The 22,500-nt window shown below is 50.2% G+C and overlaps 2 protein-coding genes across 2 annotated transcripts in view; one reads left to right on the forward strand and one right to left on the reverse strand.

Annotated features, from left to right (window-relative positions):
* lmnb1 (lamin B1) overlaps positions 1-13,457 on the forward strand; it is a 17,722-nt gene extending 4,265 nt beyond the window's left edge. Inside the window, exons 3-12 of the mRNA XM_080528900.1 lie at positions 2,053-2,209; positions 2,756-2,881; positions 3,054-3,224; positions 4,538-4,663; positions 5,087-5,307; positions 9,012-9,240; positions 10,038-10,142; positions 11,276-11,395; positions 12,289-12,396; positions 12,740-13,457. Coding sequence (XP_080385026.1) covers positions 2,053-2,209; positions 2,756-2,881; positions 3,054-3,224; positions 4,538-4,663; positions 5,087-5,307; positions 9,012-9,240; positions 10,038-10,142; positions 11,276-11,395; positions 12,289-12,396; positions 12,740-12,781 — 1,405 coding nt within the window. The 3' untranslated portion in view covers positions 12,782-13,457. The remainder of the gene's footprint in view (positions 1-2,052; positions 2,210-2,755; positions 2,882-3,053; positions 3,225-4,537; positions 4,664-5,086; positions 5,308-9,011; positions 9,241-10,037; positions 10,143-11,275; positions 11,396-12,288; positions 12,397-12,739) is intronic.
* A 4,014-nt stretch (positions 13,458-17,471) lies between these two features.
* Positions 17,472-22,489, reverse strand: cUnh5orf63 (chromosome Un C5orf63 homolog). The gene is made up of 5 exons (XM_080530019.1): positions 22,464-22,489; positions 21,601-21,724; positions 20,966-20,995; positions 18,309-18,365; positions 17,472-17,815 (listed from the first exon to the last, which is right to left on the reverse strand). The coding sequence occupies exons 2-5, from the start codon at positions 21,715-21,717 to the stop codon at positions 17,633-17,635; spliced, it is 387 nt and encodes a 128-aa protein (XP_080386145.1). The 5' UTR covers positions 21,718-21,724; positions 22,464-22,489; the 3' UTR covers positions 17,472-17,632.
* Between the last annotated feature and the right edge of the window lie 11 nt (positions 22,490-22,500).

Here is a 22,500-nt window from a genome sequence, read left to right on the forward strand (position 1 = left end):
TTACACAAGCAATGTAGCTCACCACAGTTTGTATGTCTTGTCTTCTGGTGTTAGTAACGTTAGCTATGTAGCTGGCTAGCTACGGTAGTCTATTGTCATTGTGGTGCTCGCACCTACTGTATGTTATCTAGCTCGTAGCTCGCATGCTACGTTAGCATCAATTTAGCTAATCATAACATAGCAGCGAGAGTAACGTTAGCTAGCTATGTAGCTACTAGCTAGCTATGTGTTGTGGTGATGGACAGACTTCTAAATGGCCATGTTGGCATTCAAGTTGGCTAAACATAGCAGTGAGGTGGAAATTAAGGGGCCTACACATGATAAGATGTTTTTTTTTTTTTCGAACAGAAAAAAAATATATCGTTAAATTAGTCGTTAGACTAATCGACTAATTGAAAAAATAATCGCTAGATTACCATAGTAACACATGTTAATGTACAGGTTACCATAGTAACACATAATGTACAGGTTACCATAGTAACACATGTTAATGTACAGGTTACCATAGTAACACATGTTAATGTACAGGTTACCATAGTAACACATGTTAATGTACAGGTTACCATAGTAACACATGTTAATGTAGGGTTGGTTGGTCCTGGGGACAGTTGGTTGGGTGGATGGAGGTTGGGAGGTTAGGGTTAGGTTAGGGTGGGAGGTCTGCGTGCTGTTGGAGGAGTTGTTGACTGTTAAACGTGGTTCCCTCGGCTGAGACAGAATGACAGGACAGCTGCAAGATGTCTATAGTCCTGGTCCTCGCCACACACACACCCCCTCTCACACACACACACACACACACCCCCTCTCACACACACACACACACCCACACACCCCCTCTCACACACACACACACACCCTCTCACGCACACACACACACCCTCTCACACACACACACACACCCTCTCACACACACACACACCCTCTCACACACACACACACACACACACACACACACACACACCCTCTCACACACACACACACACACTCTCACACACACACACACCCTCTCACACACACACACACCTTCACACACACACACACACACACACACACCCTCTCACACACACACACACACCCTCTCACACACACACACACCCTCTCACACACACATACACACACACACTCAGGGACAGCTGTTAGGCAGTCCCTACAGAAAGTGGCCTTTTGTCCATCCCAGCTTGTGCGTATGCGTGTGCGTGTGTGTGTGTGCGTGTGTGTGTGTGTGGTTGTTGTTGGTATTACTGATGACAGATGACTTTCCTACTTAGACAAATCTGTTTTCTGTCAAATCCACGCAGATGAAAAGGCATCTGCTAAGTGTTGATAATGTACATGTGAATGTTCTCCTTTCTAAAAGAAGCACCTTTGCCCCCCCCCCCGTGCCTCTCAGCCCTGTGTGGAATACTTCACATTCTCCTGACATTCCAGTCACCTAGGCTCCGCCCAGTCACCTAGGCTCCGCCCACCCTGCATGCCCCCGAGCCAAACGTCGGGATGTAATTGGCTCCCCTACTCCCCCCCCTCCCCCACCACTACAGGCAGGCAACAAACAGCCAATTGTTGGTAGTTGATCCTTTGAAAGGCCCCAGAGTCAACCAGTCAGTCAGTCAGTCAACCAACCAGTCAACCAGCCAGCCAGTCAACCAACCAGCCAGTCAACCAGCCAGTCAACCAGCCAACCAACCAACCAGTCAACCAGCCAGTTAACCAACCAGTCAACCAGCCAGTTAACCAACCAGCCAGTCAACCAACCAGCCAACCAACCAGTCAGTCAACCAGCCAACCAACCAGTCAACCAGCCAGTTAACCAGCCAGTCAACCAACCAGCCAACCAACCAGTCAGCCAGTCAGTCAGTCAACAAGCCAGCCAGTCAACCAAGGGTGAAGTCCAGATAGTTGACCTGGGGAAGTGGAGGTAGTTGACCTGGGGAAGTGGAGGTGTGTGTCTGGCCACGTGTTTCACATGTAAAGGTGCCAGGAGTCTTCATGCTACACGCTACATGCTACGTGCTGTTTGTTGCTGAGACGTGTGTGTGTGTGTGTGTGTTGCAGCCATGCCAAGAAGGAGTCTGAGGCGGCGGGGGCGGTGGCCAGGCTGAAGGAGGCGGAGGCCAGCCTCAACACCAAGGAGGCTCTGCTGGCCTCCAGCCTTTCAGAGAGACGCAGCCTGGAGAGCAGCCTGGGAGGCCTGCAGGACACCATCCAGGAGGTAGGGGGGGAGGGGGGGGCAGGACACCATCCAGGAGGTAGGGGGGGGAGGGGGGGGCAGGACACCATCCAGGAGGTAGGGGGGGGAGGGGGGGGGGGCAGGACACCATCCAGGAGGTAGGGGGGGGAGGGGGGGGGGGGCAGGACACCATCCAGGAGGTAGGGGGGGGGAGGGGGCAGGACACCATCCAGGAGGTAGGGGGGGGGGGGAGGGGGGGGCAGGACACCATCCAGGAGGTAGGGGGGGGAGGGGGGGGGGCAGGACACCATCCAGGAGGTAGGGGGGGGAGGGGGGGGCAGGACACCATCCAGGAGGTAGGGGGGAGGGGGGGGGGGCAGGACACCGTCCAGGAGGTAGGGGGGAGGGAGGGGGGGCAGGACACCGTCCAGGAGGTAGGGGGGAGGGAGGGGGGGGCAGGACACCGTCCAGGAGGTAGGGGGGGGCAGGCTAAGTTGTAACCCTGGGGGCGGGGTCTAACCTGTGTTGTGCAGCTGGAGGCGGGCCTGGCCCAGGCTAGGTTGTAACCCTGTGTTGTGTGTTGTGCAGCTGGAGGCGGGCCTGTCCCGGGCCAAGCAGCAGCTGGGGGAGGAAACGCTGCAGCGCGTCGACCTGGAGAACCGCAGCCAGAGCCTAGAGGAGGAGCTGGCCTTCCGCAAGAACATGTTCCAGGAGGTCAGAGGTCAACCTTGTACTAGCCCTAACCCTAGCCCTGTGTACTAGCCCTGTGTACTAGCCCTAACCCTAGCCCCGTGTACTCGCCCCATAGCCCTGTGTTTAACCATGAGTTTTAACCAAAACAAGCAGAAGAGCTCATATAACTCTATAACTGTGTGTGTGTGTCCAGGAGATGAAGGACACGCGTAGCAGGCAGGAGACCAGGCTGGTGGAGGTGGACGCGGGGAGGCAGGGGGAGTACGAGACCCGCCTGGCCCAGGCGCTGACCGACCTCCGCCACCAGCACCAGGACCAGGTCCAGCTGTACAAGGACGAGATGGAGACCACCTACCTGTCTAAGGTGAGACCCCCACCTGTCCAAGGTGAGGGAGGGACACACACACACACACACACACACACGGCAAGGCAAGTTTATTTGTACAGCACATTTCATACAACAGGGGCAATTCAAAGTGCTTTACATTCATTATTAAACATACAGCAAGAGCAGCATAGTAAGACAATACAAATTACAATGAATAAAAGAAAATATAAGAAGTAAATAGATAAAACATTTAACTCATTGACTGCCAAAGACGCCAATTGGCGTCTTATAGAATAGTAACGTTGACTGCCAAAGACGCCAATTGGCGTCTTATAGAAATTATTTTTTTTTCCGCGGGGATCGCGTTATTGACATGTTCTACACCTAGCGAGTGAATTTCAGACTTGGGTGTAATGTATTTCGGTCCCAGATGGGGGCAGTAGTTCGATAAAAGCCTGGAGAAGGAAGTGGCTTGCTGTGGGTTGTAGTAATGGCGAAACGGATCAGGGTATGTGCCAAACGCGGCGCGGAGCATTGCGGAGCATCGCGGAGCAGCGCGGCCATCGCGCGACTCTTCAAACAGTTCAGAGTCGGATGATACAGAAAAAGTGCAGAAAAAAAAAATGAAAAAAAAGTTCTGCAGAAAAAGCTCGTTTTCTCTGTTTATTGGTCAAAATCAGGTGTTTTTGCTGAAACCACCCTATGTTCTACGGCCGATTTCTAAACACTCAAAGAGGCTAGAAACAAACTTTCTTTTTCTGATGAAAGAAGAGAGTCTAAAGTTTTGGTAGATATGTTCAATGTTTATGTAGTCCGAAAAGTCAATATTTGGTGGGTCTTCAAAGTTCAGCGAAAATGCCCCAAAAGTCTGGCAGTGTGGAGCTCTCCGCTCTGAACATGGCTGGCAGTCAAAGAGTTAATAAGACAATAGTTAATGGAAGTGTTTGTCTTTAATCATAACTGCTGCAAAACATGAAGGTTTTTAGCTTAGATTTAAATATTTTAAGGGTTTGGGCCTGTTTGATTTCTTCAGGGAGTTTGTTCCAGGAGCATGCAGCAGCGTGACTGAAAGCTGCTGCACCGTGTTTTGTTTTTACTCTTGGAATGATTAGCTGATTAGTCTCAGCTGACCTTAGGGACCTTGCGGGAATACCGGGTGGGAGGAGATCTGATATGTATTTTGGTCCAAGACCATTTTGTTATTTGTATGTAATTAGGAGGATTTTGAATTAAATTCTCTGAGAGACTGGTAGCCAGTGCAGGGATCTCAGGATTGGTGTAATGTGTTCAAACTTCTAACCCCCCCTCTCTCTCTCTAACCCCGCCCCCCTCTCTAACCCCCCCCCCAGCTGGAGAACGTGCGCCTGTCCTCTGAGATGAGCAGCTCGTCGGCTGGCATGGCGAGGGAGGAGCTGAGGGAGGCGACCCTCAGGGTGGAGAGTCTGGCGGCCCAGCTGGCCTCCATGCAGAAGGAGGTGGGTGGGTGGGGGGGTGTGTGTGTGTGTGTGTGTGTGGAGTGTGTGTAGTTTACTATTACTATGCTCCTCTGACAGATCCTTGTCTAACTTGTACACCCCCTCCCTCCTCCCCTCCCTCCCCCTCCCCTGCCTCTGCCTCCCCTCCCTCTCCCTCCTCCTGAGTCCTCCCTCCTCCCCTCCCTCTCCCTCCTCCTCCTCCCCTCCCTCTCCCTCCTCCCTCTCCCTCCTCCTCCCCTCCCTCTCCCTCCTCCTCCCCTCCCTCTCCCTCCCTCCTCCTCCCCTCCCCTCCCTCCTCCTCCCCTCCCCTCCCTCCTCCTCCCCTCCCCTCCCTCCTCCTCCCATCCCTCTCCCTCCTCCTCCCCTCCCTCTCCCTCCTTCTCCCCTCCCTCCCTCCCCCCTCCCCCCCCCCCCCCCCCCCAGACGCGGGGCTGGCAGAACCGTATCATGGAGCTGGAGGCGGCGCTGGCCCAGGAGCGTGAGGGGGGGCGGCGCCTCCTGCAGGAGAAGGAGAGGGAGGTGGAGGACATCAGGGCGCGCTGGCAGACGCAGCTGGACGACTACGAGATGCTGCTGGACGTGAAGCTAGCGCTCGACATGGAGATCAACGCCTACCGCAAGCTGCTGGAGGGGGAGGAGGAGAGGTAGGGGGGGGGAGGAGGGGGAGAGGTAGGGGGGCGGGGGGGAGGAGAGGGAGGAGGGGGAGAGGTAGGGGGGCGGGGGGGAGAGGTAGGGAGTAGATGAAGAGTAGCTCAGTCTTGTTAAGCTTGAGCTTGGTATAGAGGGAGAACAGTAAGGGCCCTAGGACAGAGCCCTGAGGGACCCCAGTGGTATAGAGGGAGAACAGTAAGGGCCCTAGGACAGAGCCCTGAGGGACCCCAGTGGTATAGAGGGAGAACAGTAAGGGCCCTAGGACAGAGCCCTGAGGGACCCCAGTGGTATATAGGGAGAACAGTAGGGGCCCTAGGACAGAGCCCTGAGGGACCCCAGTGGTATAGAGGGAGAACAGTGAGGGCCCTAGGACAGAGCCCTGGGGGACCCCAGTGGTATAGAGGGAGAACAGTAAGGGCCCTAGGACAGAGCCCTGGGGGACCCCAGTGGTATAGAGGGAGAACAGTAAGGGCCATAGGACAGAGCCCTGAGGGACCCCAGTGGTATAGAGGGAGAACAGTAAGGGCCATAGGACAGAGCCCTGAGGGACCCCAGTGGTATAGAGGGAGAACAGTAAGGGCTCTAGGACAGAGCCCTGGGGGACCCCAGTGGTATAGAGGGAGAACAGTAAGGGCCCTAGGACAGAGCCCTGAGGGACCCCAGTGGTATATAGGGAGAACAGTAGGGGCCCTAGGACAGAGCCCTGAGGGACCCCAGTGGTATAGAGGGAGAACAGTGAGGGCCCTAGGACAGAGCCCTGGGGGACCCCAGTGGTATAGAGGGAGAACAGTAAGGGCCCTAGGACTGAGCCCTGGGGGACCCCAGTGGTATAGAGGGAGAACAGTAAGGGCCCTACGACAGAGCCCTGAGGGACCCCAGTGTTATAGAGGGAGAACAGTAAGGTCCCTAGGACAGAGCCCTGAGGGACCCCAGTGGTATAGAGGGAGAACAGTAAGGGCCCTAGGACAGAGCCCTGGGGGACCCCAGTGGTATAGAGGGAGAACAGTAAGGGCCCTAGGACAGAGCCCTGGGGGACCCCAGTGGTATAGAGGGAGAACAGTAAGGGCCCTAGGACAGAGCCCTGGGGTACCCCAGTGGTGAGGGTTCGTGGAGAAGACAGCGATTCTCTCCAGGTCACCTGGTAGGAGCGACCCGCCAGGTAGGAAGCAAACCAGGAGTGTGCGGTGCCAGAGATGCCCAGGTCTGAGAGGATGGAGAGAAGGATCTGGTGGTTGACTGTGTGGAAGGCAGTAGACAGGTCCAGTTCTGAGAGGATGGAGAGAAGGATCTGGTGGTTGACTGTGTGGAAGGCAGCAGACAGGTCCAGGAGGATGAGAACGGAGGAGAGGGAGGAAGCTTGAGCAGAGTGGAGGGCCTCCGTGACAGCAGGGAGAGCAGTCTCTAGTGCCCCGCGGTGGTGTAGCGGTCTAAGCACTGGCCACTAGTGCATGCTGCCCACCGGGGACTGGGATCGTATCCCAGCTCGCCAGATCCGGATATGGCTGGGGCACACACGGGGAGCGGCATATTGGGCGGCCGCTCCCGAGGGCGGTATAGGAGTATTTCCGGACAAGGATCCGTCGCGCAACAGCGCCCCCGGGGTGCCGGAATAACAGGTGCTGGGCTCGAGGAGCCAGTCAGCTAGTCCAGTGTTTTTCAACCTTTTTTGTGCCACGGCACATTTCTTACCTTGAAAAAATCCCACGGCACACCGCCATCCCAAATGTTACAAAATGATACAAAGTAGCCTATCATATACGTAACATTATATGAACTTGTCGTTATACTCACTCAGTGCGAAGCCTGGCCCTGTATGTTGGCCATGTATGCGAGCCTTGCGCACAATTTGTCACTTGCAAGCAGCTTTGCGTCATCACACTTCTCATCAGTTAAAACGGTGTTCAGCTCCTCCCGTGACTCAAACACGCGGGCGGCACTTTTCCGCGGGACAATCATCGGCGTATGGAGCAATAACGTATTATGCTGGGCTCCCGTCTCTTCACATAATGCTGCATATAAGCGGCTTTTCAGAGGTCTTGTTTTTACAAAGTTTACCATACGAACAACAGCATTCAACACATCAGATATCTCCATCAGTGCAGACACTTACGCAGCTGTCCCACTGAAGTCCTCCTTGTTCGACATACTCTGATGTGATCTGACATATTTCCTCCCCTGTTGTTTTTTTATGCAATGTCTTGCAAAAAAGAAATGTTCTGTGATTGTGTCTCCATCCACAAAGCGTGCATTGGCCAAGAGTTGAGCCAAGACTCAAGTTGCAAAGCAAACTGCCCACTGCCACGTATCTTCTCCAAAACAAAATTTTCGATGTCTGCAGACATGTCAGCAATGCGTCTGGCAATCGTCTTAATGAATGAACGAAACAATGTAGGTTATTTTTTATCATCTTGGGGTATGGGCATACAATCGTTAGGTTTTTCAGTCACATATTCACACACCCTCCTGTCAATCACCTGGAAGAGGCCGCTTTGCGGACGGCGATACGCTTTTCTCTGACTGTTACCATTCTTATGCCGATCTTTTTGGGCTCGTCAACTTCTAACACTACACTCTGTAATATCATATTTCTTGGCTCCTCGACAGTTGTTTGATGCCTCTGCTTCATTGATTCATTCATCCATGGTCTTAACATTGGCATCGTAACTCCTCCTCTGTTGTTTGTTAACTTGACCAACCACTTGAGACACTTTTTTCGAGCTGGTCCGAGTGTGTCTCCGCGGGTGTGTGTGTGAGTGTGTCTCTGCGGTGTCTCTCCGCGGGTGTGTGTGAGTGTGTCTCCGTGGGTGTGTGTGAGTGTGTCTCCACATACGTTGTTGTGAATTAATATTGACGTGTAAAAGTCTAGGGTGCGAATATAAGACGCAACTTTTTCAGACTTTTTTCCAGGGGAAAAACCCCGTTTTATATTCGGGTCAATACGGTAAGTGGAATTTGATAATTTCCCACGGCACATCTGATGATCTCTCACGGCACACTAGTGTGGTTGGGAACCACTGAGCTAGTCTGCCTGGCGGCCTCTTCTGGGACTGCCGGCCACGGGGTCACGGGGTCGGGGTCGGGGCCACGGGGTCGTGCGGCGGATCCTTCGCAATAGGCAGGGGATAATTGGATGCTAGGTTGGGTTCAATTGGCTACCAAATTGGGTGAAAAAGGGATAAAATCTGAAAAAAAAAAAAGGAGAGCAGTCTCAGTGGAGTGCCCAGCCTTGAAGCCCGATTGGTGGAGGTCAAGGTGTTCCACCTTCCGGAGATAGTCAGTCAGTTGTTGGAAGGAGAGAAGGGATACCGGTCTCTAGTTGTGGACAGATGACGGGTCAAGGGTTGGTTTCTTGAGGAGAGGCTTGACTCTGGCTGTCTTGAAGGCAGCCGGGACAGATCCTGTGGATAGGGAGGAGTTGATTACGGTGGTAAGGTAAGGAAGAATGTCGGAGGAAATGGATTGGAGAAGAGGGGAGGGGGGATGGGATCGAGAGGGCAGGTGGTTATCCTGCTTAGATGTGATCAGTGTGAGAATCTCATCAGGGGAGAGGGGAGGGGGGGGAGGGACATGATAAGAGCCAGAGACCAGAGTGTGTAGTAGTAGAGCAGAGAGTCTGGAAGGGGTGTTAACAGCCTTGGTTGGTTTCTTGAGGAGAGGCTTGACTCTGGCTATCTTCCTCCCTCCCTCCCCCCCCCAGACTGAAGCTGTCCCCCAGCCCCTCCTCCCGGGTGACGGTCTCGCGGGCCCAGTCCAGCAGCCGCAGCGTGAGGACGACCCGGGGGAAGAGGAAGCGCGTGGAGGTGGAGGAGCGCGAGGCCAGCAGCTCCGTCTCCATCGCCCACGCCGCCTCCGCCTCCGGAGCCGTCTCTGTCTCTGAGCTGGACACGGACGGACGCTTCATACGCCTGAGCAACACCTCCCCCCAGGTAAACACACACACACACACACACCTCCCCCCAGGTACACACACACACACACATACACACACACACCTCCCCCCAGGTACACACACACACACCTCCCCCCAGGTACACACACACACACACACACACCTCCCCCCAGGTACACACACACACACACACACACACACACACACACACACACACTCCCCCCAGGTACACACACATGAAATCATTAGAGTAATATGCAACCAACCCTTCAGAACAAACTTGGTAGCGAGCAGGTTTACAGGCTGGTTTCAGTTAGACGTGTGTTAAGGTTAGGGTTAGCCTAAGCAGGTTTACAGGCTGGATTCAGTTAGACGTGCGTCAAGAATGTCTCACAGGCGGAAACTACATCCCCAACGACAGCTCCTCCTGTGTCTTTCTGAAATATTAGTTCCCACCTTTTACGAATTGGATAGGTAGGTAGGTAGGTAGATAGATAGATAAGGTTAAATCCATATAAATCCATCTGTCTAAGTGAGTGAATCATCTCCATCAGTCATCATAAGAAATAATAATCTGTCAATTCCAGGGTCCAGTTAGAAGAATCACTACTAGTCAGAAAGGCTTCAAACACCATTTAATCATGTCAGTTCTCCTACATTAGCCTACAACATCATTGTGTGTGTGTGTGTGTTTCTCTCTCTCTCGTGGTGTGTGTGTGTGTGTGTCTCTCTGTGTGTGTGTGTGTGTGTGTGTGTGTGTGTGTGTCGTGTGTGTGTCTGTGTGGTGTGTGTGTGTGTGTGTGTGTGTGTGTGTGTGTGTGTGTGTGTGTGCAGGACCAGCCCATGGGGGGGTGTGAGGTGACCAGGACCGTCTCAGACGTCTCGGCCGTCTACAAGTTCACCCCCAAATACGTCCTGAAGGCCGACGCCAAAGTCACGGTACGATTCCTCCTCAGACGTGTTCTCTAATATTTCATCAAACACCCCTGATGCTGTAATTGTCAATGAAAATCACAGAGAGGTGCTCATTCTAGAAGTTGGCTGCACCTTTGACCACAGCCTAGAGGAAGCCTTTTCAACCAATATATTGAAATACCAACAGCTGGAGTAGGCCATATCACAACTGGGTTACAGATGTCAACTTTTAGCTGTCATACTTGGCAGCCTGGGTCATGTTCATAAGCTTGTTGTCAGAGGCCTTCAGATGGCTGGTCTATATCTAAGAGAAGGGCCAAACAGTTAGCACAGTACTGCTCAGTATCTGCTGTTATTGGAGCCGCTCAATATGGAGAAGGCGGTGCTTCCTGTACCCTTGATGAGCTGTCTGTTTTACAGTATTGATACTGTAACTGTCAAATCCACTGTAATCATAGTTTAGTGCGAATAACATCCTGTGTGTAGCATAACTGGTTGTTAATAACATCCTGTGTGTAGCATAACTGGTTGTTAATAACATCCTGTGTGTTGCATAACTGGTTGTTAATAACATCCTGTGTGTAGCATAACTGGTTGTTAATAACATCATGTGTGTTGCATAACTGGTTGTTAATAATATCCTGTGTGTTGCATAACTGGTTGTTAATAACATCCTGTGTGTAGCATAACTGGTTGTTAATAACATCCTGTGTGTAGCATAACTGGTTGTTAATAACATCCTGTGTGTAGAATAACTGGTTGTTAATAACATCCTGTGTGTAGCATAACTGGTTGTTAATAACATCCTGTGTGTAGAATAACTGGTTGTTAATAACATCCTGTGTGTTGCATAACTGGTTGTTAATAACATCCTGTGTGTTGCATAACTGGTTGTTAATAACATCCTGTGTGTTGCATAACTGGTTGTTAATAACATCCTGTGTGTAGCATAACTGGTTTAATAACATCCTGTGTGTAGCATAACTGGTTTAATAACATCCTGTGTGTAGCATAACTGGTTGTTGGCTCAGCACTACTGTAACTGACTGTTTTCATAATGTCAAAATGCACTGATAGTATTTACGTCCTTGAGATATTGTCCATGTATGTGGACATGAGTAAAGCATTGAACATGTGTGTGTAACCTGTGTGTGCAGTTGTGGGCGTGTGACGCGGGGGTGGGGTTCAGCCCCCCCTCTGATCTGCTGTGGAAGGGCCAGGCGTCCTGGGGGGCCGGGGAGGACGTGGTGGTGGTGCTGACAGACGCCCAGGGAGAGGTACTGACCCCCCCTAACCCCCCCCCCCCTCTGTCTGTCTGTCTGGACCCCCCCTAACCCTCTGTCTGTCTGTCTGGACCCCCCTAACCCTCTGTCTGTCTGTCTGGACCCCCCCCCCCCTCTCTCTCTCTCTCTGTCTCTCTCTCTCTCTTTCTCTGTCTCTGTCTCTCTCTCTGTCTCTCTCTCTGTCTCTCCCTCTCTGTCTCTCTCTCTGTATCTCTCTCTCTCTGTCTCTCTCTCTCTGTCTTTCTCTGTCTCTCTCTCTGTCTCTCTGTCTCTCTCTCTGTCTCTCCCTCTCTCTCTGTCTCGTCTCTCTCTCTGTCTCTCTCTCTCTGTCTCTCTCTCTCTCTGTCTCTGTCTCTCTCTCTCTCTGTCTCTGTCTCTCTCTCTCTCTGTCTCTCTCTCTGTCTCTCTCTCTGTCTCTCTCTGTCTCTCTCTCTCTGTCTCTCTCTCTCTGTCTCTCTCTGTCTCTCTCTCTCTGTCTCTCTCTCTCTCTGTCTCTCTCTCTCTCTGTCTCTGTCTCTCTCTGTCTCTCTCTCTGTCTCTCTCTCTGTCTCTCTGTCTCTCTCTGTCTCTCTCTGTCTCTCTCTGTCTCTCTCTCTCTCTGTCTCTCTCTCTGTCTCTCTGTCTCTCTCTCTGTCTCTCTCTCTCTCTGTCTCTCTCTCTCTGTCTCTCTCTCTCTGTCTCTCTCTCTCTCTGTGTCTCTCTGTCTCTCTCTCTCTGTCTCTCTCTCTGTCTCTCTCTCTCTCTCTGTCAGCCACAGTACTCAGGTCTCTGCTCTATGGGGGTGTAGTGTCCTCCTCTGGCCAGTAGGGGGGCTGCTCCATGTTGTTTACAGAGGACATCCTGAAGCCTCACCGTGTGTGTGGTGTGTGTGTGGTGTGTGTGTGTAGGAGGTGGCCAGGAGGAGCACCGTGTATAAGACAGCCACAGAGGAGGAGGAGGAGGAGGAGGATGACGAGGGGGTGGACGTCATCGAGGAAGACCTCTTCCACCAGCAGGTATCCATGGAAACGCTGTTATTCCACATTAACTTCCTCCGCGATGAAGCTAGCGAGGTAGTTAGGCTTAGCGAGGTAGATAAGCTAGTGAGGTAGTTAGGCTAGTGAGGTAGATAAGCTAGCGAGGTAGTTAGAGATGTAGCTAATGAGGTAGTTAGCGATGTAGTTAGAGATGTAGATAATGAGGTAGTTAGAGATGTACTTAATGAGGTAGCTAGCGATGTAGTTAGCGGTGTAGCTAGCGGTGAAGGTCGACCCCCTCTGGGAGACAGCGGCAGTGGAATCTGATCCAAGTAACATTCTGTGGCTGATCGATCGACCTGATTGGTTTGTGTGTTGCCAGGGAGACCCACGTGTCGGCAAGAGAGGCTGCGCCATCATGTGATGTCACCAGCGCTAAGCCCCGCCCCCGTCTCCACCAGCCAGTCTCAGCTGCCATGCCAACCAACACAGACCTATTTTTGTATGTTTTAGTATTTTATAAGAACTTCTCTTATGTGTTTCTCTTCTCAAGATTGTAAAACCGCTTTTGGTACATAATTATTATTATAATTTTTTATGTAAAACCATAAAACAAAACAAAAACATATTTTTTTTTTGTTTGTTTTAATTTTACTGAACCAAATGTTGTTTTGTAGCCGTGGAGATGTTGTTGTGTAGCGTTGTTGTGTAGCGTTGCCATGGTGATGTTGTTGTGTAGCGTTGCCATGACGCAGCGCGGTGGCCAGGTGGGTCCTCAAGGTGCTGTGACTTTTTTTACGTCTGTTTTTTAAAAAGGTAAAAAGTGTTTTAAAGACCTCCTTTATAGAAGATAACACCTGGTGTTCTGGTAGTGTTCCCTCTTCCTCCGAGCCTAGCTAGCTAGCCAGGTCGTGTCTGAGCCTAGCTAGCTAGCCAGGTCGTGTCTGAGCCTAGCTAGCTAGCCAGGTCGTGTCTGCCTGGTCAGGTCTGAGCGTAGCTAGCTAGCCGCCAGGTCGTGTCTGAGCGTAGCTAGCTAGCCGCCAGGTCGTGGCGTCCGTCAGATGTAGTTGGTATCCTGTGTGTCTGATATCCTGTCTGTCTGTGAGACCAACTAAATAAAGTTTCTGGTTTGACAAAAAAAAGAAAGAAAAGCACTCAAGATTTCTTTTTCTAAGTGACTCCTGACCCCCCCTGACCCTCCTGACCCCCTGACACACACACACACACACACCCTCACACACACACACACGCACAGGTGATCATCTACAGGTGTAGGGCACACAGACAGACAGACAGACAGGTGTAGGGCTCAGACAGACAGACAGGTGTAGGGCTCAGACAGACAGACAGGTGTAGGGCTCAGACAGACAGACAGACAGGTGTAGGGCTCAGACAGACAGACAGACAGGTGTAGGGCTCAGACAGACAGACAGGTGTAGGGCTCAGACAGACAGACAGACAGGTGTAGGGCTCAGACAGACAGGTGTAGGGCTCAGACAGACAGACAGGTGTAGGGCTCAGACAGACAGACAGACAGGTGTAGGGCTCAGACAGACAGACAGACAGACAGGTGTAGGGCTCAGACAGACAGGTGTAGGGCTCAGACAGACAGACAGACAGGTGTAGGGCTCAGACAGACAGACAGGTGACTCCAGCTGAACATGTGTTCAAACTGTCAGTTTTTTAATCTTATTACCATGGTGTGTGTAATCTTGTTACCATGGTGTCATATGCATGCGTTGTTTCTGTAATCTTCACCTTTAAATGACAAAAATAAACAGCAGATGTTATTGTATTTCTACCAGGAGCCAGAGAGTTTGATAACGTTCCTCATTCTGTTCCATGAGGCCGTCCTCCGATTTCTGCCTCCCCTCTCTACCTCCCCCAGCCTCCCCCCTCTATCTCCCCCAGCCTCCCCTCTCTGCCTCCCCCCTCTACCTCCCCCAGCCTCCCCTCTCTACCTCCCCCAGCCTCCCCTCTCTACCTCCCCCCTCTACCTCCCCCAGCCTCCCCTCTCTACCTCCCCCAGCCTCCCCTCTCTACCTCCCCAAGCCTCCCCTCTCTGCCCCCCCCTCTACCTCCCCCAGCCTCCCCTCTCTACCTCCCCCAGCCTCCCCTCTCTACCTCCCCCAGCCTCCCCTCTCTATCTCCCCCAGCCTCCCCTCTCTGCCTCCCCCCTCTACCTCCCCCAGCCTCCCCTCTCTGCCTCCCCCAGCCTCCCCTCTCTGCCTCCCCCCTCTACCTCCCCCAGCCTCCCCTCTCTACCTCCCCCAACCTCCCCTGGTAGGGGTGTGTGATAACTAGTTAAGTGTAATACTCCAGGGTAGTTAAGTGTAATACTCCAGGGTAGTTAAGTGTGTAATACTCCAGGGTAGTTAAGTGTAATACTCCAGGGTAGCTAAGTGAGTAATACTCCAGGGTAGTTAAGTGTGTAATACTCCAGGGTAGTTAAATTCTGTTCATGTGTTCATCAACAACGGCGGCCCTGAAAGAATTGGAGACGGAAAAATAATCCACAGGTTTTTAATAAAATTGTAAAAAAAAAATACCTTTTACATTTTTACCAAGACATTGTCTCCATATGACATGTCCCACCTGTCTGTCTGTCTGTCCCACCTGTCTGTCCGTCCCACCGGTCTGTCTGTCCCACCTGTCTGTAAGTAAAGCTTTATTTCTATAGCGCCCTTCTCAGCACGGATGCACAGGGTGCTTTACATCACAATGAAGAGATAAAATGGGTAAAAAGAAAGGCGCAATCAAACACCCCAAAGGGGCAACACAAACAGAACATAAACAGAACATAAGGTGGCTATAGGTGACTACCGGCCTGCCTAAACAGGTGAGTCTTTAATTGATGTTTAAAATGAGTTCTGAGGGAACGGCTCAGGTCAGGGGGGAGGGCGTTCCAGAGTCTCTCAGGTCAGGGGGGAGGGCGTTCCAGAGTCTCTCAGGTCAGGGGGGAGGGCGTTCCAGAGTCTCTCAGGTCAGGGAGGAGGGCGTTCCAGTGTCTCTCAGGTCAGGGGGGAGGGCGTTCCAGAGTCTCTCAGGTCAGGGGGGAGGAGGGCGTTCCAGAGTCTCTCAGGTCAGGGGGGAGGGCGTTCCAGAGTCTCTCAGGTCAGGGGGGAGGGCGTTCCAGAGTCTCTCAGGTCAGGGGGGAGGGCGTTCCAGAGTCTCAGGTCAGGGGGGAGGGCGTTCCAGAGTCTCTCAGGTCAGGTGGGAGGAGGGCGTTCCAGAGTCTCAGGTCAGGGGGGAGGAGGGCGTTCTAGAGTCTCTCAGGTCAGGTGGGAGGGCGTTCCAGAGTCTCTCAGGTCAGGGGGGAGGGCGTTCCAGAGTCTCAGGTCAGGGGGGAGGGCGTTCCAGAGTCTCTCAGGTCAGTGGGGAGGAGGGCGTTCCAGAGTCTCTCAGGTCAGGGGGGAGGGCGTTCCAGAGTCTCAGGTCAGGGGGGAGGGCGTTCCAGAGTCTCAGGTCAGGGGGGAGGGTGTTCCAGAGTCTCTCAGGTCAGGGGGGAGGAGAGCGTTCCAGAGTCTCTCAGGTCAGGGGGGAGGAGGGCGTTCCAGAGTCTCTCAGGTCAGGGGGGAGGAGGGCGTTCCAGAGTCTCTCAGGTCAGGGGGGAGGGCGTTCCAGAGTCTCTCAGGTCAGGGGGGAGGGCGTTCCAGAGTCTCTCAGGGCAGGGGGGAGGAGGGCGTTCCAGAGTCTCTCAGGTCAGGGGGGAGGGCGTTCCAGAGTCTCTCAGGGCAGGGGGGAGGGTGTTCCAGAGTCTCTCAGGGCAGGGGGGAGGAGGGCGTTCCAGAGTCTCTCAGGTCAGGGGGGAGGGCGTTCCAGAGTCTCTCAAGTCAGGGGGGAGGGCGTTCCAGAGGCTCTCAGGTCAGGGGGGAGGGCGTTCCAGAGTCTCTCAGGGCAGGGGGGAGGAGGGCGTTCCAGAGTCTCTCAGGTCAGGGGGGAGGGCGTTCCAGAGTCTCTCAGGTCAGGGGGGAGGAGGGCGTTTTGATTGATTGATTGAAAACTTTATTAGAAGATTTGCAGAAGTAGGTACATGAAAGTACATATTACATACAAGGTCAACTAACAGGATAAAAACCCAAGAAAGCGACTGGCTTATTTCAATTGGGGTCCTTGATTCTCGTTCCAGAGTCTTGGGGCCGTCACCTCAAACGCTCTGTCCCCTTTAGTTCTTAGTCTGGTTGTGGGTCCGACTAGGAGCTCCTGGTCGGATGACCTCATATCGTATATCTATGTATATGTTTATATGTATATCTATATCGTATATCTATGTATATGTTTATATGTATATGTATATCGTATATCTATGTATATGTATATCTATGTATATGTTTATCTATGTATATGTTTATGTATATGTATATCTATGTATATGTATATCTATGTATATGTATAAATGTATATGTATATCTATGTATATGTTTATATGTATATCTATATCGTATATCTATGTATATGTTTATATGTATATGTATATGTATATGTATATCTATGTTGTCTTTAAGGGACCCCAGCACGTGGCGACTCTAGAGGCTTTCAGCAGCTACAATCAACCTGTCTGTCCTACCTGTCTGTCTGTCCTACCTGTCTGTCTGTCCTACCTGTCTGTCTGTCCTACCTGTCTGTCTGTCCTACCTGTGGCATGTTCACACCGTAACACACTTCCCGACCAATCACGTGTCCAGGACCAGGCGGGGGGCGGGTCTTCAGCCAGAGGGCGTTGCACCTCCTAGCGCTCGTCCTGACGACTCTCACTTTATTAAATGTATTTATTTAAATGTATTTATTTAAATGTATCTATTTAAATGTGTCTATTTAAATGTATTTATTTGTATTTATTTAAATGTATTTATTTGTATTTATTTAAATTGATTTATTTGTATTTATTTAAATGTATTCATTTGTATTTATTTAAATGTATTTATTTAAATGTATTTATTTGTATTTATTTAAATGTATTTATTTGTATTTATTTAAATGTATTCATTTGTATTTATTTAAATGTATTCATTTGTATTTATTTAAATGTATTTATTTGTCTTGTGCGTTCATTGATGTTATTTGACAAACTGATGAATATATGAACATTACCGTAACAAATAAAGAGAGAATCATACGAAAATAACATATTTATTCAGTCAAACCGAAACAAATCAACCCTCATATTAAACACCTTTTATGAGAGCGAGAGCCATCCCTGCTGATCCATCTGACTATCCAAACAAGGACGTCACATCAGTCAAGTACTAATACATCCATACAGATTTAGGCTGTTTCACCGGCCCCCCTCCCCCTCCCCCCCCTCCTCCGCGCCCAGCCCAGCCTCCAGCAGGGCGGTGTTGACTCTGTGCTTCATGAGGAAGCGTCCGTCCAGGTGAAAGACAGGGATGTCGTACCTGTACCTGTGCTGCCACGCCCTGTTCTCTGGCAGGCTGATGTCCACCTGCTGGAACACGTACTGCACAGGAAGAACAACAGGAAACACGTACTGCACAGGAAGAACAACAGGAAACACTTACTGGACAGGAAGAACAACAACAGCAGGGCTCTCAAGTCTCACGCATTGGGCGTGAGACACACGCATTTCAACCCGTTCACACGCTCACACGCCGCGTGTGTCTCACGCCCAATGCGTGAGACTTGAGAGCCCTGCAACAGGAAACACTTACTGGACAGGAACAACAACAACAGGAAACAGGAAACAACATGTTCACCACCGCTCTCCTCTCCACCAGAGGAGCAGAGACATTTTAAGCTCCTTTTAAAAAACGGTTTCAACTCAACAACAAAGGACACTTAAATATCTAACAGGTCTGTATGTAACAGGTCTGTAGTCTAACAGGTCTGTATGTAACAGGTCTGTATCTAACAGGTCTGTATCTAACAGGTCTGTATCTAACAGGCAGTCTAACAGGTAGGCTGGTGGTCTAGCAGGTAGGTGGGGGTCTCACCCTGTGTTTGTACGGCTCCAGAACTTCTTTAGCTTCGTCACACAACGGACACGGATCCTGCAACACAGAATCCACATTTAGAATATAAACATAACCAGAATCCACATTTATAATGTTGACTTTCGATATCAGTGTGGTTATTGTTGTGTGCCCTGCCCTTACATTGAACTTTGGAGATGTGTCATTTAGACGCTTTTATCCAATGCGACTTACAATGTACATTCAATAAGCCCCGACCAGCCCTGCATGGCCCCGCCCAGCCCTGCATGGCCCCGCCCAGCCCTGCATGGCCCCTGCAGTGTTAAGGTAGGACAGGGATCACCTTGGTAAACAGTGTTAAGGTAGGACAGGGTTCACCTTGGTAAACAGTGTTAAGGTAGGACAGGGATCACCTTGGTAAACAGTGTTAAGGTAGGACAGGGATCACCTTGGTAAACAGTGTTAAGGTAGGACAGGGATCACCTTGGTAAACAGTGTTAAGGTAGGACAGGGTTCATCTTGGTAAACAGTGTTAAGGTAGGACAGGGTTCACCTTGGTAAACAGTGTTAAGGTAGGACAGGGTTCATCTTGGTAAACAGTGTTAAGGTAGGACAGGGTTCATCTTGGTAAACAGTGTTAAGGTAGGACAGGGTTCACCTTGGTAAACAGTGTTAAGGTAGGACAGGGTTCACCTTGGTAAACAGTGTTAAGGCAGGGTTCACCTTGGTAAACAGTGTTAAGGTAGGACAGGGTTCACCTTGGTAAACAGTGTTAAGGTAGGACAGGGATCACCTTGGTAAACAGTGTTAAGGTAGGACAGGGTTCATCTTGGTAAACAGTGTTAAGGTAGGACAGGGTTCACCTTGGTAAACAGTGTTAAGGTAGGACAGGGTTCACCTTGGTAAACAGTGTTAAGGTAGGACAGGGTTCATCTTGGTAAACAGTGTTAAGGTAGGACAGGGTTCACCTTGGTAAACAGTGTTAAGGTAGGACAGGGATCACCTTGGTAAACAGTGTTAAGGTAGGACAGGGTTCATCTTGGTAAACAGTGTTAAGGTAGGGCAGGTTTCACCTTGGTAAACAGTGTTAAGGTAGGACAGGGTTCACCTTGGTAAACAGTGTTAAGGTAGGACAGGGATCACCTTGGTAAACAGTGTTAAGGTAGGACAGGGATCACCTTGGTAAACAGTGTTAAGGTAGGACAGGGATCACCTTGGTAAACAGTGTTAAGGTAGGACAGGGTTCACCTTGGTAAACAGTGTTAAGGCAGGGTTCACCTTGGTAAACAGTGTTAAGGTAGGGTTCGCCTTGGTAAACAGTGTTAAGGTAGGGCAGGGTTCACCTTGGTAAACAGTGTTAAGGTAGGACAGGGTTCACCTTGGTAAACAGTGTTAAGGTAGGACAGGGTTCACCTTGGTAAACAGTGTTAAGGTAGGGCAGGGTTCACCTTGGTAAACAGTGTTAAGGTAGGGCAGGGTTCACCTTGGTAAACAGTGTTAAGGTAGGGTTCACCTTGGTAAACAGTGTTAAGGTAGGGCAGGGTTCACCTTGGTAAACAGTGTTAAGGTAGGACAGGGTTCACCTTGGTAAACAGTGTTAAGGTAGGACAGGGTTCACCTTGGTAAACAGTGTTAAGGTAGGACAGGGTTCACCTTGGTAAACAGTGTTAAGGTAGGACAGGGTTCACCTTGGTAAACAGTGTTAAGGTAGGACAGGGTTCACCTTGGTAAACAGTGTTAAGGTAGGACAGGGTTCACCTTGGTAAACAGTGTTAAGGTAGGGCAGGGTTCATCTTGGTAAACAGTGTTAAGGTAGGGCAGGGTTCACCTTGGTAAACAGTGTTAAGGTAGGGCAGGGTTCACCTTGGTAAACAGTGTTAAGGTAGGACAGGGTTCACCTTGGTAAACAGTGTTAAGGTAGGACAGGGTTCACCTTGGTAAACAGTGTTAAGGTAGGGTTCACCTTGGTAAACAGTGTTAAGGTAGGGCAGGGTTCACCTTGGTAAACAGTGTTAAGGTAGGGTTCACCTTGGTAAACAGTGTTAAGGTAGGACAGGGTTCACCTTGGTAAACGGTGTTAAGGTAGGACAGGGTTCACCTTGGTAAACAGTGTTAAGGTAGGACAGGGTTCACCTTGGTAAACAGTGTTAAGGTAGGGCAGGGTTCACCTTGGTAAACAGTGTTAAGGTAGGGCAGGGTTCACCTTGGTAAACAGTGTTAAGGTAGGACAGGGTTCACCTTGGTAAACAGTGTTAAGGTAGGACAGGGTTCACCTTGGTAAACAGTGTTAAGGTAGGACAGGGTTCACCTTGGTAAACAGTGTTAAGGTAGGACAGGGTTCACATTGGTAAACAGTGTTAAGGTAGGACAGGGTTCACCTTGGTAAACAGTGTTAAGGTAGGACAGGGTTCACCTTGGTAAACAGTGTTAAGGTAGGACAGGGATCACCTTGGTAAACAGTGTTAAGGTAGGGTTCACCTTGGTAAACAGTGTTAAGGTAGGGCAGGGTTCACCTTGGTAAACAGTGTTAGGGTAGGACAGGGTTCACCTTGGTAAACAGTGTTAAGGTAGGACAGGGTTCACCTTGGTAAACAGTGTTAAGGTAGGGCAGGGTTCACCTTGGTAAACAGTGTTAAGGCAGGGTTCACCTTGGTAAACAGTGTTAAGGTAGGGTTCACCTTGGTAAACAGTGTTAAGGTAGGGTTCACCTTGGTAAACAGTGTTAAGGTAGGACAGGGTTCACCTTGGTAAACAGTGTTAAGGTAGGACAGGGTTCACCTTGGTAAACAGTGTTAAGGTAGGGCAGGGTTCACCTTGGTAAACAGTGTTAAGGTAGGGCAGGGTTCACCTTGGTAAACAGTGTTAAGGTAGGACAGGGTTCACCTTGGTAAACAGTGTTAAGGTAGGACAGGGTTCACCTTGGTAAACAGTGTTAAGGTAGGACAGGGTTCACCTTGGTAAACAGTGTTAAGGTAGGACAGGGTTCACCTTGGTAAACAGTGTTAAGGTAGGACAGGGTTCACCTTGGTAAACAGTGTTAAGGTAGGGTTCACCTTGGTAAACAGTGTTAAGGTAGGGTTCACCTTGGTAAACAGTGTTAAGGTAGGACAGGGATCACCTTGGTAAACAGTGTTAAGGTAGGGTTCACCTTGGTAAACAGTGTTAAGGTAGGACAGGGTTCACCTTGGTAAACAGTGTTAAGGTAGGACAGGGATCACCTTGGTAAACAGTGTTAAGGCAGGGTTCACCTTGGTAAACAGTGTTAAGGCAGGGTTCACCTTGGTAAACAGTGTTAAGGTAGGACAGGGTTCACCTTGGTAAACAGTGTTAAGGTAGGGAGTCTCTTCTGGGAGAAGCAGCAGACAGGAAGTCGCAGCAGCAGACAGGAAGTCGGGGTCCGGTGGACCGACCTCGCGACCAGCCAGTGCATCGTCTGTCTGCAGAAGAAGTATTAATTATTCATCAACATTAATAACGCTGTTATAACACAGTTTATTCGTGTCGCTCAGCGACTCCTGTTGGGTTATTACTGTGGCGTGCTGAGTTCAACATAGTGACCGTTAGTAACTTTTCCACATCATTTTCAATTATGATTATCAATCATAATCAATAGCACACCAATAACATGGTAACCCTGGTAACAGTAACCCTGGCGGGAGTAGTCGGTATCATATTTAGGTACGTCCTGCCTGTAGAGTTGTAATAAACATCATATCTCCAGGGTCGCCGACGCTAGTCTGTAGGGTTACAGCAGGACGAGGGTTACATTTAAGCTGTTCACCAGAGAGCACCATCCTCACCATAGATGTATGTATCTATGACCTTAGATGTATGTATGTATTATCTATGACCTTAGATGTATGTATGTATTATCTATGATCTTAGATGTATGTATGTATTATCTATGATCATAGATGTATGTATGTATTATCTATGATCTTAGATGTATAATAATAATAATACATTTTATTTATATGGCGCCTTTCACGGCACTCAAGGTCGCCGTACAACAACAAATCTAAAAACAGCCACAAAATTCAAAACACAAAAGACATAGAAATATACAGTATAAAACATAGCCAGCATATGTATGTATTATCTATGATCTTAGATGTATGTATGTATTATCTATGATCATAGATGTATGTATGTACCGGTATTATCTACGATATTCACCTTCGAAAACGATCCGACGTGCTGTCAGAGCAAGTGG

Source organism: Nansenia antarctica (assembly GCF_963989245.1).
Source record: "Nansenia antarctica genome assembly, chromosome: 4".
NCBI lineage: Eukaryota > Metazoa > Chordata > Actinopteri > Argentiniformes > Microstomatidae > Nansenia > Nansenia antarctica.